This window comes from Cynocephalus volans, chromosome 8 (genome assembly GCF_027409185.1).
Source record: "Cynocephalus volans isolate mCynVol1 chromosome 8, mCynVol1.pri, whole genome shotgun sequence".
Taxonomy (NCBI): domain Eukaryota; kingdom Metazoa; phylum Chordata; class Mammalia; order Dermoptera; family Cynocephalidae; genus Cynocephalus; species Cynocephalus volans.
In genome coordinates this window covers 112,457,645-112,472,433 of record NC_084467.1, presented here as the reverse complement: position 1 = coordinate 112,472,433, position 14,789 = coordinate 112,457,645, and the positions used below count along the sequence as shown (strand labels likewise).

Genomic DNA, 14,789 nt, shown 5'->3' with positions numbered 1-14,789 from the left:
ATGTATATAAATAATATATTTTAAGAAAATCTGTAATTTTTTGCCTTTTGCTTTTTTCTGTATATATTTTTTAAATGGAAGAAATCTTCCCTGAAGTTTTTCTCCCACAGAGAGGGAACAGTAGAGAACACAAAAGGCTTTTCCATTTTCTCTCCTTTAATTTAGAAAAATTCATAGCTGCACAAGAATGAAAGTTTTTCAGGTTGGTCAGAAAATGTCCAAGCAGGATCTCCCCTGATAGCTGAGAACATTTTAATGAAAGATTTTTGCTCAAATAAATAACCCAAAAGGCCTCGAGGCTTTCAAAATAGAATGGGAGAAAACTAGTGAATCCAATCAATCAACTCCAGACTTACTTACCCTGAAGGAGAAAAGAAAAAGGCAAGATCCCTTGTGTGACTTTGCCTCTAGGGAAATGTAGGGGAACCCTTGAGGGGCCTGAAGCTCAGTGCTCTGTCATGTTGACACTGGAGATCAGAATAGTCTCCTGTCTCCTATCAAGACAGCCTGTCCTGGGCCTGGCAGCTACCACACAGGCGGTTCTAGGGGTTACAGTTGAACTGACCCATCCTGCAGTGACCAGATGTCCCTTCAGAGAAGGTCTCCATGGGGAGCTGGTGAATGACATGATTGCTCTGTGAGAAACTCTAGTGAGAGAAACCAGCGGACCCGCTCACACTGAGGTGGATGTGCTAATGGGCAGGCTCTGGCTGGCATTCTGGAGAGAGCCTGTTACACAGCCATTTACCACAGCTAACATTCAGGGGTTTCTGGAGAATCCTTAAATAAATGAAATTGTTTTATTTGATGCCCTTAATTGGCCATTCAGGGATGAAATGCCCACACTGACCTTTTTGCTGGCTGCCAGCTAATCAATTTACCCCTAAAATTTGCCAACAGGATTCACTGTTTCCACACTCCCTGCAGTCTTTCTCCAGCTCACCTCACCTTCCTAAATTCTGTTTTGCTTTTGTTCCTTGATTTGGTTCATCAGCTGACTTCCTCACTTTTGAGAAAACACTTTGTATGCACAGTAACTTTTTTAACACTCTGAGTTATTCTTCAGTGTCTGAGATGATGTGTTCCTGGAGTGGGGATAGGGTAGGAGATTGACCATGCTGCCCTCCCCATCCAGTTACCCAGTTACTTAAGAAAGCCTGGCCAGCCAGATGACTGTGGGGAGTGAGAGGGTGAGGATAAGTGGAGGTTCCTTCTATGGGTGGTAGCAGGAGAATCTAAAAGGGAAATGTTGAGCAGGGTAGGTAAGGACTCTTCCAATACACAGGCTAAGTGTGAGTTAGTTTTGTTATAGATTAGTTTTGCACCCCGGAACTTAATGGCTTAAAACAACAATGGTTTAGCTTACAGTTCTGTGTCAGCAATCTGGGCTGGGCTCCGATGGGGAGTTTTTCTGATGGTTTCACCTGGGGTAAGCTTCTGCCATGCAGGTCTAGGAGGGCTTCACTCGAATGCCGGGCAGCTGGTGCTAGCTGTAGGCTGGGGTGACAGGGATAAGAAGGCCATGTGTCTACAGCTAGCTCCATGGCACTGACATTTTTCAAAACTCTGGGGCATCACATTTTCTAATGTCCCATTGGCCAAAGCAAGGCACATGGCCAAGTTCAGGCTCAAGGGATTGAGAACTAGACTGTACCTCTTGCTGGGAAGAGAGGCAAAGTCACATGTACAGAAGCAAGCAAAGGGGATGGGAGGGATTTGTGGCCATTTTGTAAGCTACCAAATTTGTCTGATACACGCCTGCCAGGTACTCTTGAAACCCTATTTTGCCCAAGAAGCTTTCCAAGTTGAGTCCTCACCATGCGTCTCTTATGCTGGAGCTACTCGAGATTGAGAGCTGATTCATAGGACATTGTCCAATTGATATTTATAGCCTCACAGTGTTCTAACTTAGTGGTTCTTACTAATTATTTTACTGAATTGCGTTGAGTTGAATTGAGTTGGTCTCCTTCTTCTCTGATTATAAGCTCCTTGAAGTCATGTTTGGAATCACTCTGTTGCATACAATCTCCTTCCCAAAGCTCCTGGAATTATACTAACAGATTGCAAATCCTACAAGCTCTCAGAACCACCAGTTAAGCGGCAGAAGCATTAGTCTGGAGCCACCTCTGTACAGGGCACTATCTGAGGAAAGAGTGGGACTTCCAGGAGACCACAGGCCATGGTGCTGAACCATCACGTCTTCAGGCTGGCCGTATCCTGCATGAGTGAGATCACCAGTTTAGGCTTAGGAGGAGGAAAGACTCCACAACTGGCAGGACATGGCTTTCCTTTCCTACTCAGGGAAACCAGCATGCAAGGGGCAGAGCCAGGCCAGGCCAGGAGGAGACTCGTATGCCAGCCCCAGGCTTCTGAGGCTTCTCCTGCTTCGGGACAGCCCAGAGCAGACCCCTCGAGGACGCCCTGATGCACCCTGCCCCATGCCAGATTCTGTCCGTGTCACCTCACTGCTTTTCCAAAATCCATCAGAGGCAAACAGTCAAGCTGTTCTAGAACTAGGGCTGGGTGACTGAGAGCAAACCCTAGGGGAGGACAGTCCCTTGCAGGCCTCTTGCACACTGCCCTTGGACCCCTCCGGTCCAGTGCTACTCAAGATCCTGGTTCCAGATTAGCTCTAGAACTTTCTAAGGTTTGGAGATTATCTGGGATAGTTTGTTCCAAATCGGACCACCTTTTGGGAATAGGAAGGTGTCCTTTCCCATGGCATGAGATGAATTGTCAAGTCCTTTGTTAGTTATAGATTTAGCAATAAATTTTCTACAGGAATTTCCATTCTGGGTGGTTAACAAGGGCCACTGGCAATCTGAATTTTTCTTTGTTTCATCCACCTACCCACCACTTTCTTCATCAAAATTCTACTGACAGCTCATGGTGTGCCAGGTACCGTCTCAGGCATCAGAGGGAGGTAAGAGGAGCCCGGCATGGGTCCTGTCCCTGGAGAGCTCACTGAACCAAGAACACATATGAGGTGGAAGGTGCCAGCAAGAGGGTCTGCATAGAACCACAGAATCATGACTCCTTAGAGCAGGAGGCACCAGCTAGTCCATTCCCTCATTCCTCAGAGGAGGAAGCTGAGCCCAAGCAAGGGAAGATTAGTTGTCCAGGATCACAGAGTAAGTGATAGTTTTTGATTCACTACAGAAGCATGGTTTGAACACCTACTATATGCTAAGATCTGGCCTAGGTACTGGCGATACAACAGGGAACAAGGAAGACAGCCCTTGTCCCTTTGGAGCTCCAACTGTGACCAGTGGGTCCCAACCCTGGGTACACTTTAGAATCACCTGGGGAGCTTTAAAAATAAAAAAAATCCAATGCCAGGGCCCCACCCTCAGAGTTTCAGATTGACTTTATTTGGGGTGGCCCAGGCATAGGTATTTTTTAATAAGCTCTCCAAGTGATTCTAATATGCAGCCAAATTGAGAACCACTGGTCTAAGAAGAGAGGGAGACAAAAATCTAGTAAACACAGATAAATATGTAATTGAGATTTGTCCTTTGCAAAGAATGAGCAGGATGCTGAGTGAGGAGACAGCAGGGTGGGGTATCTATCATCTGCCCTAAATCTGAAGGATATGAGGCCGCACATGGAGAGCTGTGATTCCGGGGGTCTGAAGGTAGAAGGCATAGGGTGTCCTCATATGGAACAGTGACAGGATCTTCTGAGACATATTGTCCCACCCTGCAGATCCAAAAAACCCAGCAGTGGAGCCTTGTCTAGCAGAAGCTTTCAATCTGCAACCTGAAATATTGCCCCCATTCACCCTACACCAGCCCCCATACACACACTGTTTATGAATACTGACCCCCCCCCACCGTCAGCTGGTTAATAATCCTCCACATTTTTAGATTAGTTAGTAAAGCATAGTCCCACTTATTATCTGTATTATTGGATCCTAACACTAATATTGTGAGGTAGGCAGGATCAAGAGCAATGTTCCCACGACAAAGATGTGGAAACAGGCTCAGAAAAGTCATGTGAACAGCCTAAGATCCCACAGCTAATAACTGGATGTGGGAGACTTCAGTCTAGCTCTCTGGCCTGCAACTTTACCACCCCATGTAGCTCCCACCTGCCCTGCACCAGAAAACTGAAACAGGCAGGGCACCTGAGAGGCAGGTGGGGATACCACCCTGGGACCAGCACCTCCTGTCTATCTGGGCAGAGCTGCTGATATCCCCTCTCCTTCATCCTGGATGGCATACAATCCCGTTCCCCATCAAGCAATCAAAGGAATCTGTTACTGGTTGCTTCAGTTCCTGCCCAGAGTGAACCCAGTTACTATAGTAACAGGATGCAAGTCTTTATTACAGGGTGGATGGTTTTAATTTTGCATTTGAAGAGATTGGCCAGGCAGTCACGTTGCCATGGCTTGGCCTGTCGGGCAGCAGTTAGGAGCAGAGGGAATCCTTTGTGGCCATTAGGTTTCTAATTGATGGGGGAAACCTCTGTCTGGAAAAACCCGGGCTCAGCTGGGGAAGGAGACAGAGAGTCTCCAGGCAGTGTTGTGCTGGATACCCTCTCCTGTGCAGAGATGACATCTTCCTGATTAGAGCTGCAGCCGAGATGGGGCCTCTCAGCCACCCACTTCCACAGTGCCTTCATGGTCCTCATGGCGGTCATGCTCAGAGCTGTTTTGCTCAGCCCTGAATTCCCAGTCCGCCAGCAGATACAGGGCCTTCAGCACATTTGTCAAATGAATGAATGAATGAATGAATGGTCTTTTGTTGTTTATGAAGCCTTTCACAGCTATTATTATCTCCTTTAACTCCCCATGCAGCTCTGTAAGTTGCAGGGCAGGGGGAGGGGAAGCAAAGGCTCAGCAAGGTGGGACACCTGCCCACACAGCGCCGCCTCCCTCCTCGTGACTCTCCACCTGCTGCCATGCCTCGCAGCAGCCTCTAAACTTACTGGAATTTGCCCCTTACTGGAGACAAAGGTTATAGGCAGACACCAAAAGCAAGGCAACAAGGAGACCCCCCAACCCCCAAGTTGTCCACATCACGTGACTCGATTGGTTTGCCTTAAATTTGTGTCAGACATGACACAGATCTCTTGATGGATCTGGTTTGACTTCATTGTGTTTTACCTTCAGAGGCCCCCAGGTGTGGGCACCATGGGTCCTCTCCTGGGTCCTCGGTTACAAGGCGGGGGGGTGAATTGTAGGGAAAGCAATGGAGGGAGGAGAAGAGAAGGTGCTTGATGACTAACTTCAAACAGCAGAAGCTTCCTTTGGCCCAGATCATGGAGGAATCAGTGGGACAGACAGACTAAAGGGTCCCTCATTCCCTAATCTCCCTGTGCCAGGTGAAGTGGGAGGGAAGGAAGGCTTAGTTCGGCCTTCGACCAGTCCCCCAACCTCCGTTACTCCCTCTGTGCTAAGGGTGTATTTCCAGGTTAAATAAAACTTCTTCCACCCAACCCTTGCCCCAACATTAATTTCTTTCTAACCCAGCCTAGTTTCCTTCTAGCCTTACAGCTCAGGCCTTCCTGGGATCCCAGGCTGCTCCCCTGGCCAGGATGGGCTGATGCTGGTGCCCTTCTTCCCAGGCTCAAGCACTGGCTCATTTTAGGCCATGGGACCCTGCCTTCCCCTCCTTAAAGGCCAGCATAAGTGGCCTTGGGGAGCAACAGCTTTCTGTGGCCCTGGAGCTGGAGTCCTGAGCGAGATATGTACATGGTGAGCTGGGAGAGGGCAACAGCCAGAGCAGCTGGAGGGCCCAGGCCCAGTACAGAGAAGGCATGGTGTGATGATAATGCTTCCTTTGCCTCTCAGCAGTGAGGTGCACCCTGCTTGGAAGCCCCAAACCCAACATATGCCCCGATCTAGGGCCTTGCCCTCCAAGAATCAGCACCTTAGGAATGTCCGAGCTGGATGGGACCTCAGAGGCTTCTCATTTCACAGATGTGGAGACTGAGGCCACAGAAGGAAAGGATGCGAAGTCTTTTCCACAGTCATTAAACATGGGGGGACCCCATGTTTGGACTTCCTCGAAGACAAAGGCTGAGCCTTCCCCATATGTGAATCCTAGTACAGAGCACAGGCTAGGCACACAAATGCTGTTTGAGCATGTGTCCTCATGATGTGACAGCAGGAATTTCAGCTCCTTGGAAGGTTAGAGTTAGAAGGGAGCTTAGACATCATTGAGACCAACTATCATTTTACAGAAAGACTGTGACCTCATCCATTAATAATGCTATAAGTACTTATAGCTGATGCTTATAGAGTGTGTGCTGGGTGCTAGGCAGGATTCTATGCACGTTGTATAAATTAACCCATTGTAGCCTCATGGCAGCCTCTATGTAGCAGATATTATCATCATCACCAGATGAGGGAACTGAGGCACAGAGAAGTCCAGTAACTTGCCCAAGATTACACAGCTAGTTAGCATTAGGATCAGGCAGTCTGGCTCCAGAGCCCATGCCATGAAAATGCCACTGCACTGTCTGAGAGCACAGCACTGCCAGCAAACAGTGCTTCTCTAGTCCCTTCTCTGAGTGGGGAGCAAGAACCTGTGCCAGCCCTTGTGAGTTCACTCATGCAGGAACCATCACTTTTCATCTCTGCATTCCTCTCCAAGGCTCAGCTCAGGGCCTGGAAGGGGCTCAGGGATGTGTTTTTAATACAAATGAGCCACTCTTCCTCATCATCATAAAACAGCCAGTTTGGGGGCCTGGCACCTTTGATCTGGAAGGGACCTTGGGAAGTGTAGAGTAGAAAGAAACCAACCAACCGTTCTCTCCTCCTACCAAACTTGCTCAACACAGAACGCCTCTGGTCACCAAAATGTGTGGGGTTCTCCCCCCCACCCCCACCAAGCAGTTCTCCACTGGAAACCAACTGGGCATCCCACAGTTTAACTCAATTCTCATACTATCTACCTGGAGATAGTATCAGATCCCACAGATTGTGGGCTTAGTTCCACAAGACTGCCCTCACTGCTGGTGCTAATTGCAAGCCCCCCGGGTTGTTTTACCTGTGCTTCTGACTGACCATCTATAAATCAGGGGTTCCCATTAGCCCTTCCTCAGATTTGACTAATTCACAGAACTCAGTAAAACACTTATGTTTATTGGTTTATCATAAAGGATATGACAAAGCATGACCAGGCAGACAGATGACCAGGCAGATGGAAGAGATGCATAGGGCAAGGAATGGCGGAAGTTCCATGCCTTTTCTAGGCACGCCACTCCCCAGGCACCTCCACGCGTTCAGCAATCCAGAAGCTCTACAAACCTTGTCCTTTTGGGTCTTTATGGAGGCTTCATTATGGAGGCATCATCGATTACATCACTGGCCATTGGTGATCAACTCAACCTTCAGCCCCTCTCTCCCACGTGGGGGTGAGTGGTAGTTCCAACCCTCTGATTACAGGGTTGGTTCCTCTGGCAATCAGCCCTCATCCTGAGGCTATCCAGGAGTCTGCAGCCATCACTTATCTCATTAGCATACAAAATGACACATCACTTTAGAAATTCCTAGGGTTTTAGGAGCTGTGTGCCAGGAAACAGGATGAAGAACAAATATATTATTTCTTATTATAAATCACAATATCCCAGGAAGCAATTTACAGAGGAGGAAAGTGAGGCCCAGAGAGTGAAAGTGTCTTAGCCAGGGTCTCCCAGCCCGACCTGAATCCAGGTCTCCCTACTCCCCATCCAAGGCTCTCACCCCACAGCCAGGCCTCCGAAGAGGGCCCTTAGGTGACTAGGCTGACCTAGGCCCAGCAGCCTGCCTCAGTCTAGCCCTCCTCCTCCACCCTGCTGCACTCTGCGCTTCCAGCCTCTGGTCCTGGCCACACTAACGGCTCTCTGCTCCCACCAGCTCTTCGTGATCGACAATGGCGCGGATGACTGGCGGATAGCCATGACCTACGAGCGCATCCTCTACATCAGCCTGGAGATGCTGGTGTGCGCCATTCACCCCATTCCCGGCGAGTACAAGTTCTTCTGGACGGCGCGCCTGGCCTTCTCCTACACACCCTCGCGGGCGGAGGCCGACGTGGACATCATCCTGTCCATCCCCATGTTCCTGCGCCTCTACCTGATTGCCCGGGTCATGCTGCTGCACAGCAAGCTCTTCACCGATGCCTCCTCCCGCAGCATCGGGGCCCTCAACAAGATCAACTTCAACACCCGCTTCGTCATGAAGACGCTCATGACCATCTGCCCCGGCACCGTGCTGCTCGTGTTCAGCATCTCGCTGTGGATCATCGCTGCCTGGACCGTCCGCGTCTGCGAAAGGTATTCCCGCGGGCCCTGCTCTGCACTCCACGGGGGCCTTCTGAGCACAGAGCCTGCGCTGGGACGGGGAAGGGAGGAGGAGCAGGGGTGGCAGGAGGTCTGCGGTCTGATGGAGGAGACGGGCGTGCAAACACCTCAAAGGATAAAGAGGGGAGGGCCAAGTTGGGGCTAAATATGAGCTGGAACACCCAAACATTGGAACCTTGCAAGGTAAGCCACGAAAAATGCATATATAATATCCGTGATTTTGTGTTCCCTTTTCATAAACCGATGTATCAAAGCATCCTGGTTACATCGTTAACCCTTACTCATGTATAACACTTAGCAATTTCCATATTATCTTCCCTGTTGGAGATTAACGATGTTCGCTAGCTTATTAAAGGCTCTGAGAAGTCCTGCAGCAATGAAATTGGTTTAATTTTTAGTTCAGATTTTCTCAAAAGTATTTGCCTGCAAACTTTTCATTGTACAACACTATTGATGTCTCACTGCTGAAAGTTTGGTCCACAGATCAGCAGCACTGGGAAGTTAGAATGCAGAATCTCAGGCCTCACCCTAGGACTACTGTATATAATTTGCATTTTAACAAGTTCACCAGGTGATTCATATGCATCTTAAAGTCTGAGAAGAACTGTACTGATGGAACATACTTTGGTAGGCTGGTGGCTAGAAAGTGATTCAGAGAAGTGGCTGATGAGAGAGAAGAAGGGATGTGGCCTCGTAGAGATCTGGGCCTCTAGAACAGAATGCCAGCTCCTTAGTCAGCCATTATCAAGGCTCAAGGGTAGGACTGTCACTACCTCCTTCCACTACCACCCTCAAGCTTCCCTTTGTGACTCCTCTCCCTTTCAAGCTGGCCACGGATATTCATTTTAATCTGATTTCAATGTGGAGTTTGAACCTATATTAGAAACCTGGATTTGCCCCTAAGTAGCTGTGATACCTTGGGCAAGTTACTTAACCTCTCTGGGCCTCAGTTTCCTCATTTTAAAATAACAATCACTTGGGCCAGCGTGTGGCTCACTTGGGAGAGTGTGGTGCCGATGGCACCAAGGCCACAGGTTCGGATCCCTATATAGGGATGGCCAGTTGGCTCGCTTGGGAGAGTGTGGTGCTGACAACACCAAGTCAGGGGTTAGGATCCCCTTACCGGTCATCTTTAAAAAAAAAATAGAAATAAAATAAAATAATGATCACTTGAGATAGAATGGAGATGTGTCCACTTGAGAGAAATTGTTTTTGTCGTGTTGGGAGGCATAGTCAGGCATCCTGTGTAATTTACATGGATACTGGTAGTTAGTTACCTTTAATTCATCAACACTTAAAATTGCATTGTCAAATCTTCTGTGCACAGTGTCCCAGCAGAGATAAAACGAGGCAAAAGAGTCTAGAGAAGAGTTAGCCCAGTAAACCTCCTGCCCCTAAATCTGAGTCTCAGAGACTCTTTTCCAGGAATCTGACCTATGGAACTGTGAAAACGTGGATAAATATGTATATTTTTCCTAGTCAGGCAAAGCACTTCTCTTATAAAGACCAAGCAATTTCTTTTACAATCAAGCTTAAATGGTCATTGTCCTTCCCCAGTGTCAGATAATAAGTAAGATTGGCACAGTCCTTGAGACAGGAATTATTCAACCAGAGACTGTACACAAACTGGAAGCAGGGGATGCTTTGGGGGACTGAAGCTTCAGACCGAGGTGGGAGGGTGGTGTGGACAAGATGAATTTGATCTCTCTCAGCCTGATCTGATGATTATTCTGTCACCTTAGATGTCAGAGAGGGTAAATGACTTGCCCAGGGTCACATGGCAGCATGACAGGTTCTAGAAAAACCCATGGCTGCTGATACCCAGAGCAGGGCTTGTTCACATCCCAGGTGGCTTTCTTCAGCCTGGACTTATCTCTAGTTGTGTACACACACTTCTGAAGTTGCTTTGGAAATCCCTCTTCAGCAGGACACATTTTAAAAGACATTTCTCATATCTTGGGTTGACTTTTATGTGGCAATAAAGGTTTTCACATTTCCTCTTCCCAAGGAGGGAGAGAGAGTTAGTAATTACACAGACCAGCCATGCTATTGGGAGGGCGGTGCCTGGTTGCCAGGAGGACAGCGACAACAGCAGGCTTGTTTTCCTTGGACCCCAGTAAGGCATTACCTCATGGGTTCTGAGGCCTGACAGTTGTGGCGCTTGGCATTCTCTGGGATTTTCTTGGCTGCATGCCCACCTCCCACAGGCCTCCCACAGCCGTCTGAGGAACCTCCTTATTAAACACTGTCAAACGCCAAGCAGCCTTACTGGTGGAGAGACCATCTGAGGCCCCAGGTCCTAATGGCAGCAGGTTGGGGAAGTTGGCTTTCCAGGCATGCCCTGATCAGGGGTCTGCCAGCTCACATTTGTATGTTCATCTCCTTGGGAGGAGCAATAAGGCCTCCCATAACACTGATAAAGTGGGCTGAGTCTTGCTGTCCCCAGCCATGCTTTGTAAATGACCTTCCCAGCCTCTTGAATGGATTCCTTTTGGACTCTTCCTGCCTGAGTCTCCAAGTTCTGCACACAGTCTGTCTCAGTGTGTCAGGGCTTCCATCCTGTCAACAAATTTTTGGTTGTGATGATGTGAATTTTCATCTTTTTCTGCAGATTGGTATTTTAATAAGAAACTTGATTCTGAAGACATGGCTCCTGGAGCTAGAGGAAAACAATTAGTGATCCATTCTTTCTTTCATTAAAAAAGAGCCACCACTCCCATTGTAAAGAAGATAAAAAGAGGCTTCCTTCCTCCACCCTTTTCTGCTCCTGACTCAGACATTCAGGTCTGCACCAACCAGCAGCGGGGGGCGAGGACACAGTTCACTGCTCCTCCCCATCTCCTTCCTATAACCTCCTACTGCCTCTGTGCAGGGGACTTTGACTCCAAGAACACAGTGGGGAGATGGTTTACAGGGTGAAGCACATTGCATGGGGTTGATGGAAGCCTGCAAGCTCAGCCCTATAGGCTGAGGAGGGCTGAGAAAAGCCTGAGGGCATCAGGGCTGAAGACTGTGGTTTCTCACGGTCCCCTTGCATTTGAGGCTCAGCTTCTCATGTGCAGAACATGCACAAGGATCCATGGGGACTGTATGAGAAGAAATGATCAGAACTTCTATTCATAGTTATTTGTATCTAAAAAATGTAAGCTTGACTAATATTTAATACACAGGTAGAGAGCAATACATGTGTGCAATTTATAATAAATATATGTATAATGGGGGGGTGCATGCGCAGAAAATTTTTAGTGGTAGAGGTCCATGACTTAAAAAGTTTTCAAATCACTGGTTTAGGTTATCAGAGGACTAGTTAGTGAGGATAGTGTGAAAGGACAAAATTACAACAAATTTAGTTAAAGATCTCAGTTGGCTTTATTGTGATTCTAGAATTGGTCAACTTGTTGTTCCATAAAATAGAATAAGTGTTCTAGGAGCCGAGCAGATGAGGCTGGTTTTATAGACGGAAAAGGGTGAAGAAAGCAGAAACAAAGTAACTTTGGTCATTTCAAACTTACTTCCCTTGTAAGGTGGGGCAGGGACACAGAAAAATAACTGATTATTTAATATCAAGTTACTTCAGGCTATTCTTTTTTGTGTAGGATTAAAGCAGAGGGAATTTTATTATCATGCCTATTGAAGATTTAAACTGGCCTGTTTGGTAAATTGGCTGTTATTGCTCTCTCCCGATTTCTCAGACAGTCAGACCATAACCTAAGTGAAGTGGGATTTGGCAGGGGTGACTCCATTTTGATTTTCAGTCTGGTCTTGTGGGTCCTAGTGCAGGAACGTAGTCCAAAACAATAGCCTCCTGTAATTTTTATTTAACAATAGGGAAGTATCCTACACATTGGATGAAGGCTGCTGGGCCCAGGAACGCTGCCCTCTAGCCTAAGGCAAGCCTGTGACTGGGTTTCCAGTCTAGGCAGATCACTCAGGGAGGGGGGATAGGGGATGGGATCCTACTTGAGGCCTTTGTAAAACACCTGCAGCATTAAGGAAGAGGAAAATAATCCTGAAGATGTGGGAAGATGTTTAATTATAAGAAACAAAAAGCAACATTAGAAGATTCTTGGGCATCCCTAACAGGGTGTAAGAAAATACAATCTTTGTGATAGAGAATGAAATGAAAATGTGTCTGGTTCACATAAGCACAGAATTCCAGAAAACTAAAATTCTTTCAGCAAAAAGAAAATCCACATTGAGGGCACCAAATTTTTTAAAATGTGGATTATGGAGGACAAACTTAAAAGTTCTCTCAGAATGCAGAGGAGATGAGAGGAAGGATGAGTAGAACAGAACTGGAGGCTGTAGAATTCAGGTTAAATGCAAGAATTAGGGTTATTTCACAGGAAGAAAACAGAATAATTTGGATAAAAGCATAATCAAAGATATACACGAAGAAAACTTTTCCAGAATTGGCCCAGGTGGGGGATGGGGGGACGTGGGGTGGGGGGGTAGATCACAGTAGTCAGATCAAAAAAGGCTTTCTGGTTTTTAGTTAGAATGGTGGGGTACCCTTAGACATATCCCAATAAATTCTCTTTCTGGAAAATTTATTGATTCAGAAGATTAAATAATCCTAGAGGCACATAGGCAACACACAACTGACTTTTCCTCGGGAACCCTAAATTCCAAAAGACATTAGGACACTTCCACAGGGTTTTAAGTTTGTGATTCACCCTGTCATTCGAGTGAGGCAACAAAAGAGGGACAAAGTCATTCTTGGAGTTTTCTGGGCTCAGAAGACAAACAACCTACATTTTTTGGGGGGGGGGACTTTTATGCCATTTGACCAAGGAATTAATTGAAATTAAAATCATAATAATGAAATAATGTGAAAGAAAGATAGTCAGGCAGCACTGAAACCAGGTAAACATGAAATCAAGACTACATTTATGCATGGTTGCAAAACCAAATTCTAATGTTTAAGAAAAAGTAGATTCTAGAAAGAGTAGATGTATGAAATAAAAGCAAATAATTCAATAATAATTAGAGGGTTGCAAATAATTTCTCAGATTAAAAATTTGAGAGGAGAAGGCTAGAAGGGATTAGTAAAACCATGCTAAATTTATCATATTATGTACAGGAGAATTTTTTAAAAAGAGAAATATAGTCGAAATCATTTTTTAAACCTAAAGGTAATCACAGGTAAAATTTTGCTAGTATAACAATAATGATAACAATACCATCAGTCATGTATTATTTTACTTAATCCATACCACAGCTCTATGAGTATGGGGACTATTGTATCTCCATTCTGTATGTGAGAAAATTGAGACAGAGGTCAAGCAATGTGCCTCAGGTCACAGAGCCAGGAAACAGCAGACCTGAGACCCCAATACCCTGCCTCACTTTTCTCTATCCTGAGAACATGCACCTTCCACACAAACATCAGAACCCACATAGCTCAGACAGAAAAAATAAAGGAAGCAGAAAGGGAGAATTTAAAAAACAGAAAATATGAAACAAGATGAGAGAAAACCAAACTTAAAATTTATAACCATCAACATACGTGAGTTTCCCTCACCTGTTAAAAGACAATGTCTTTTACTTAGATGAGATTTAAAAGCAACATTTAATTCACGCTATTTACAAAAGAGGTACCTAAAACAGAAGGACACAGAAAAATAAATGAAGAGCAAAGATCTATTAGGTAAAGTACAAATCAGAGGAGAAATCCTCATTTTAAACCAAGCTGACTTCGAAGCAAAAGTTGTTAAATGGTCTAAAAGAACAATTTAGTATGGATAAAAGTACTATATACAGTAAAACTGTGAACTTTTATGCCAAGAAAAATGAGATTGAGAATCTGAATTATTAAATGTTTTAACTGAGAAGTATTGAACTTTGTAGCCTGTAAACACACAATACATCTTTTATGCATCCATGGAACATTTACAAAAGTCGATCAACTTATTGGTCACACATTTCAAAACATCAGAAAAATTGTTCAGGCTATATTCTCAGTCTCATAAAACTTTAATTAAAAGAAAACCTTTAGGGTTGGCCAGTTAGTTCAATTGGTTAGAGCACGGCCTTGTAATACCAAGGTCAAGGGTTCAAATTCCCTTACCTGCCAGATGCCAAAAAAAGAACTTTTGGGGGAAAATTTTAAGGTAATATTCTCAATTACAACTTAGTCAGCAGAGAATTCAAAACTACCATTAAAGACTGTTTAGAAACTTACAACAATGACAACCCTATATATCAAAACTCCGGATATGACCAAAGGTATACACAGATGAAAAATATCCTGAAAGTTTTTCATTATTAAAAAAATGAAGAACGAAAATAAATTAAATTCATTAGAAGAACAAAACAAACCTCAGGAGAGCAGATTAAATTTATAACAAAGACAAAGACAGGAATTAATCAATTATAAAAAGCAGAAAAACAGAATTTATAGGACTGGCTGCTTAGTTCAGTTGGTTAGAGCCTGGTGCTGATAACAAGGTCAAGGGTTCAGATCCCCATACCAGCCAGCTGCAAAAAAAAAAAGAAAA

At 45.6% G+C, this 14,789-nt stretch overlaps 1 protein-coding gene and 1 long non-coding RNA gene across 5 annotated transcripts in view; both read left to right on the top strand.

Annotated features, from left to right (window-relative positions):
• Positions 1-14,789, top strand: part of KCNN3 (potassium calcium-activated channel subfamily N member 3) — a 158,341-nt gene that overhangs the window by 85,047 nt on the left and 58,505 nt on the right. For all 4 annotated transcript variants that reach the window (XM_063104856.1, XM_063104855.1, XM_063104854.1 and 1 more), the window contains exon 3: positions 7,844-8,262. In XM_063104856.1, coding sequence (XP_062960926.1) covers positions 7,844-8,262 — 419 coding nt within the window. The remainder of the gene's footprint in view (positions 1-7,843; positions 8,263-14,789) is intronic.
• On the top strand, positions 8,273-11,470 carry LOC134383616 (uncharacterized). Its single transcript, XR_010024191.1, has 2 exons — positions 8,273-8,472; positions 10,901-11,470. It is a non-coding gene; the product is annotated as an uncharacterized LOC134383616 (long non-coding RNA).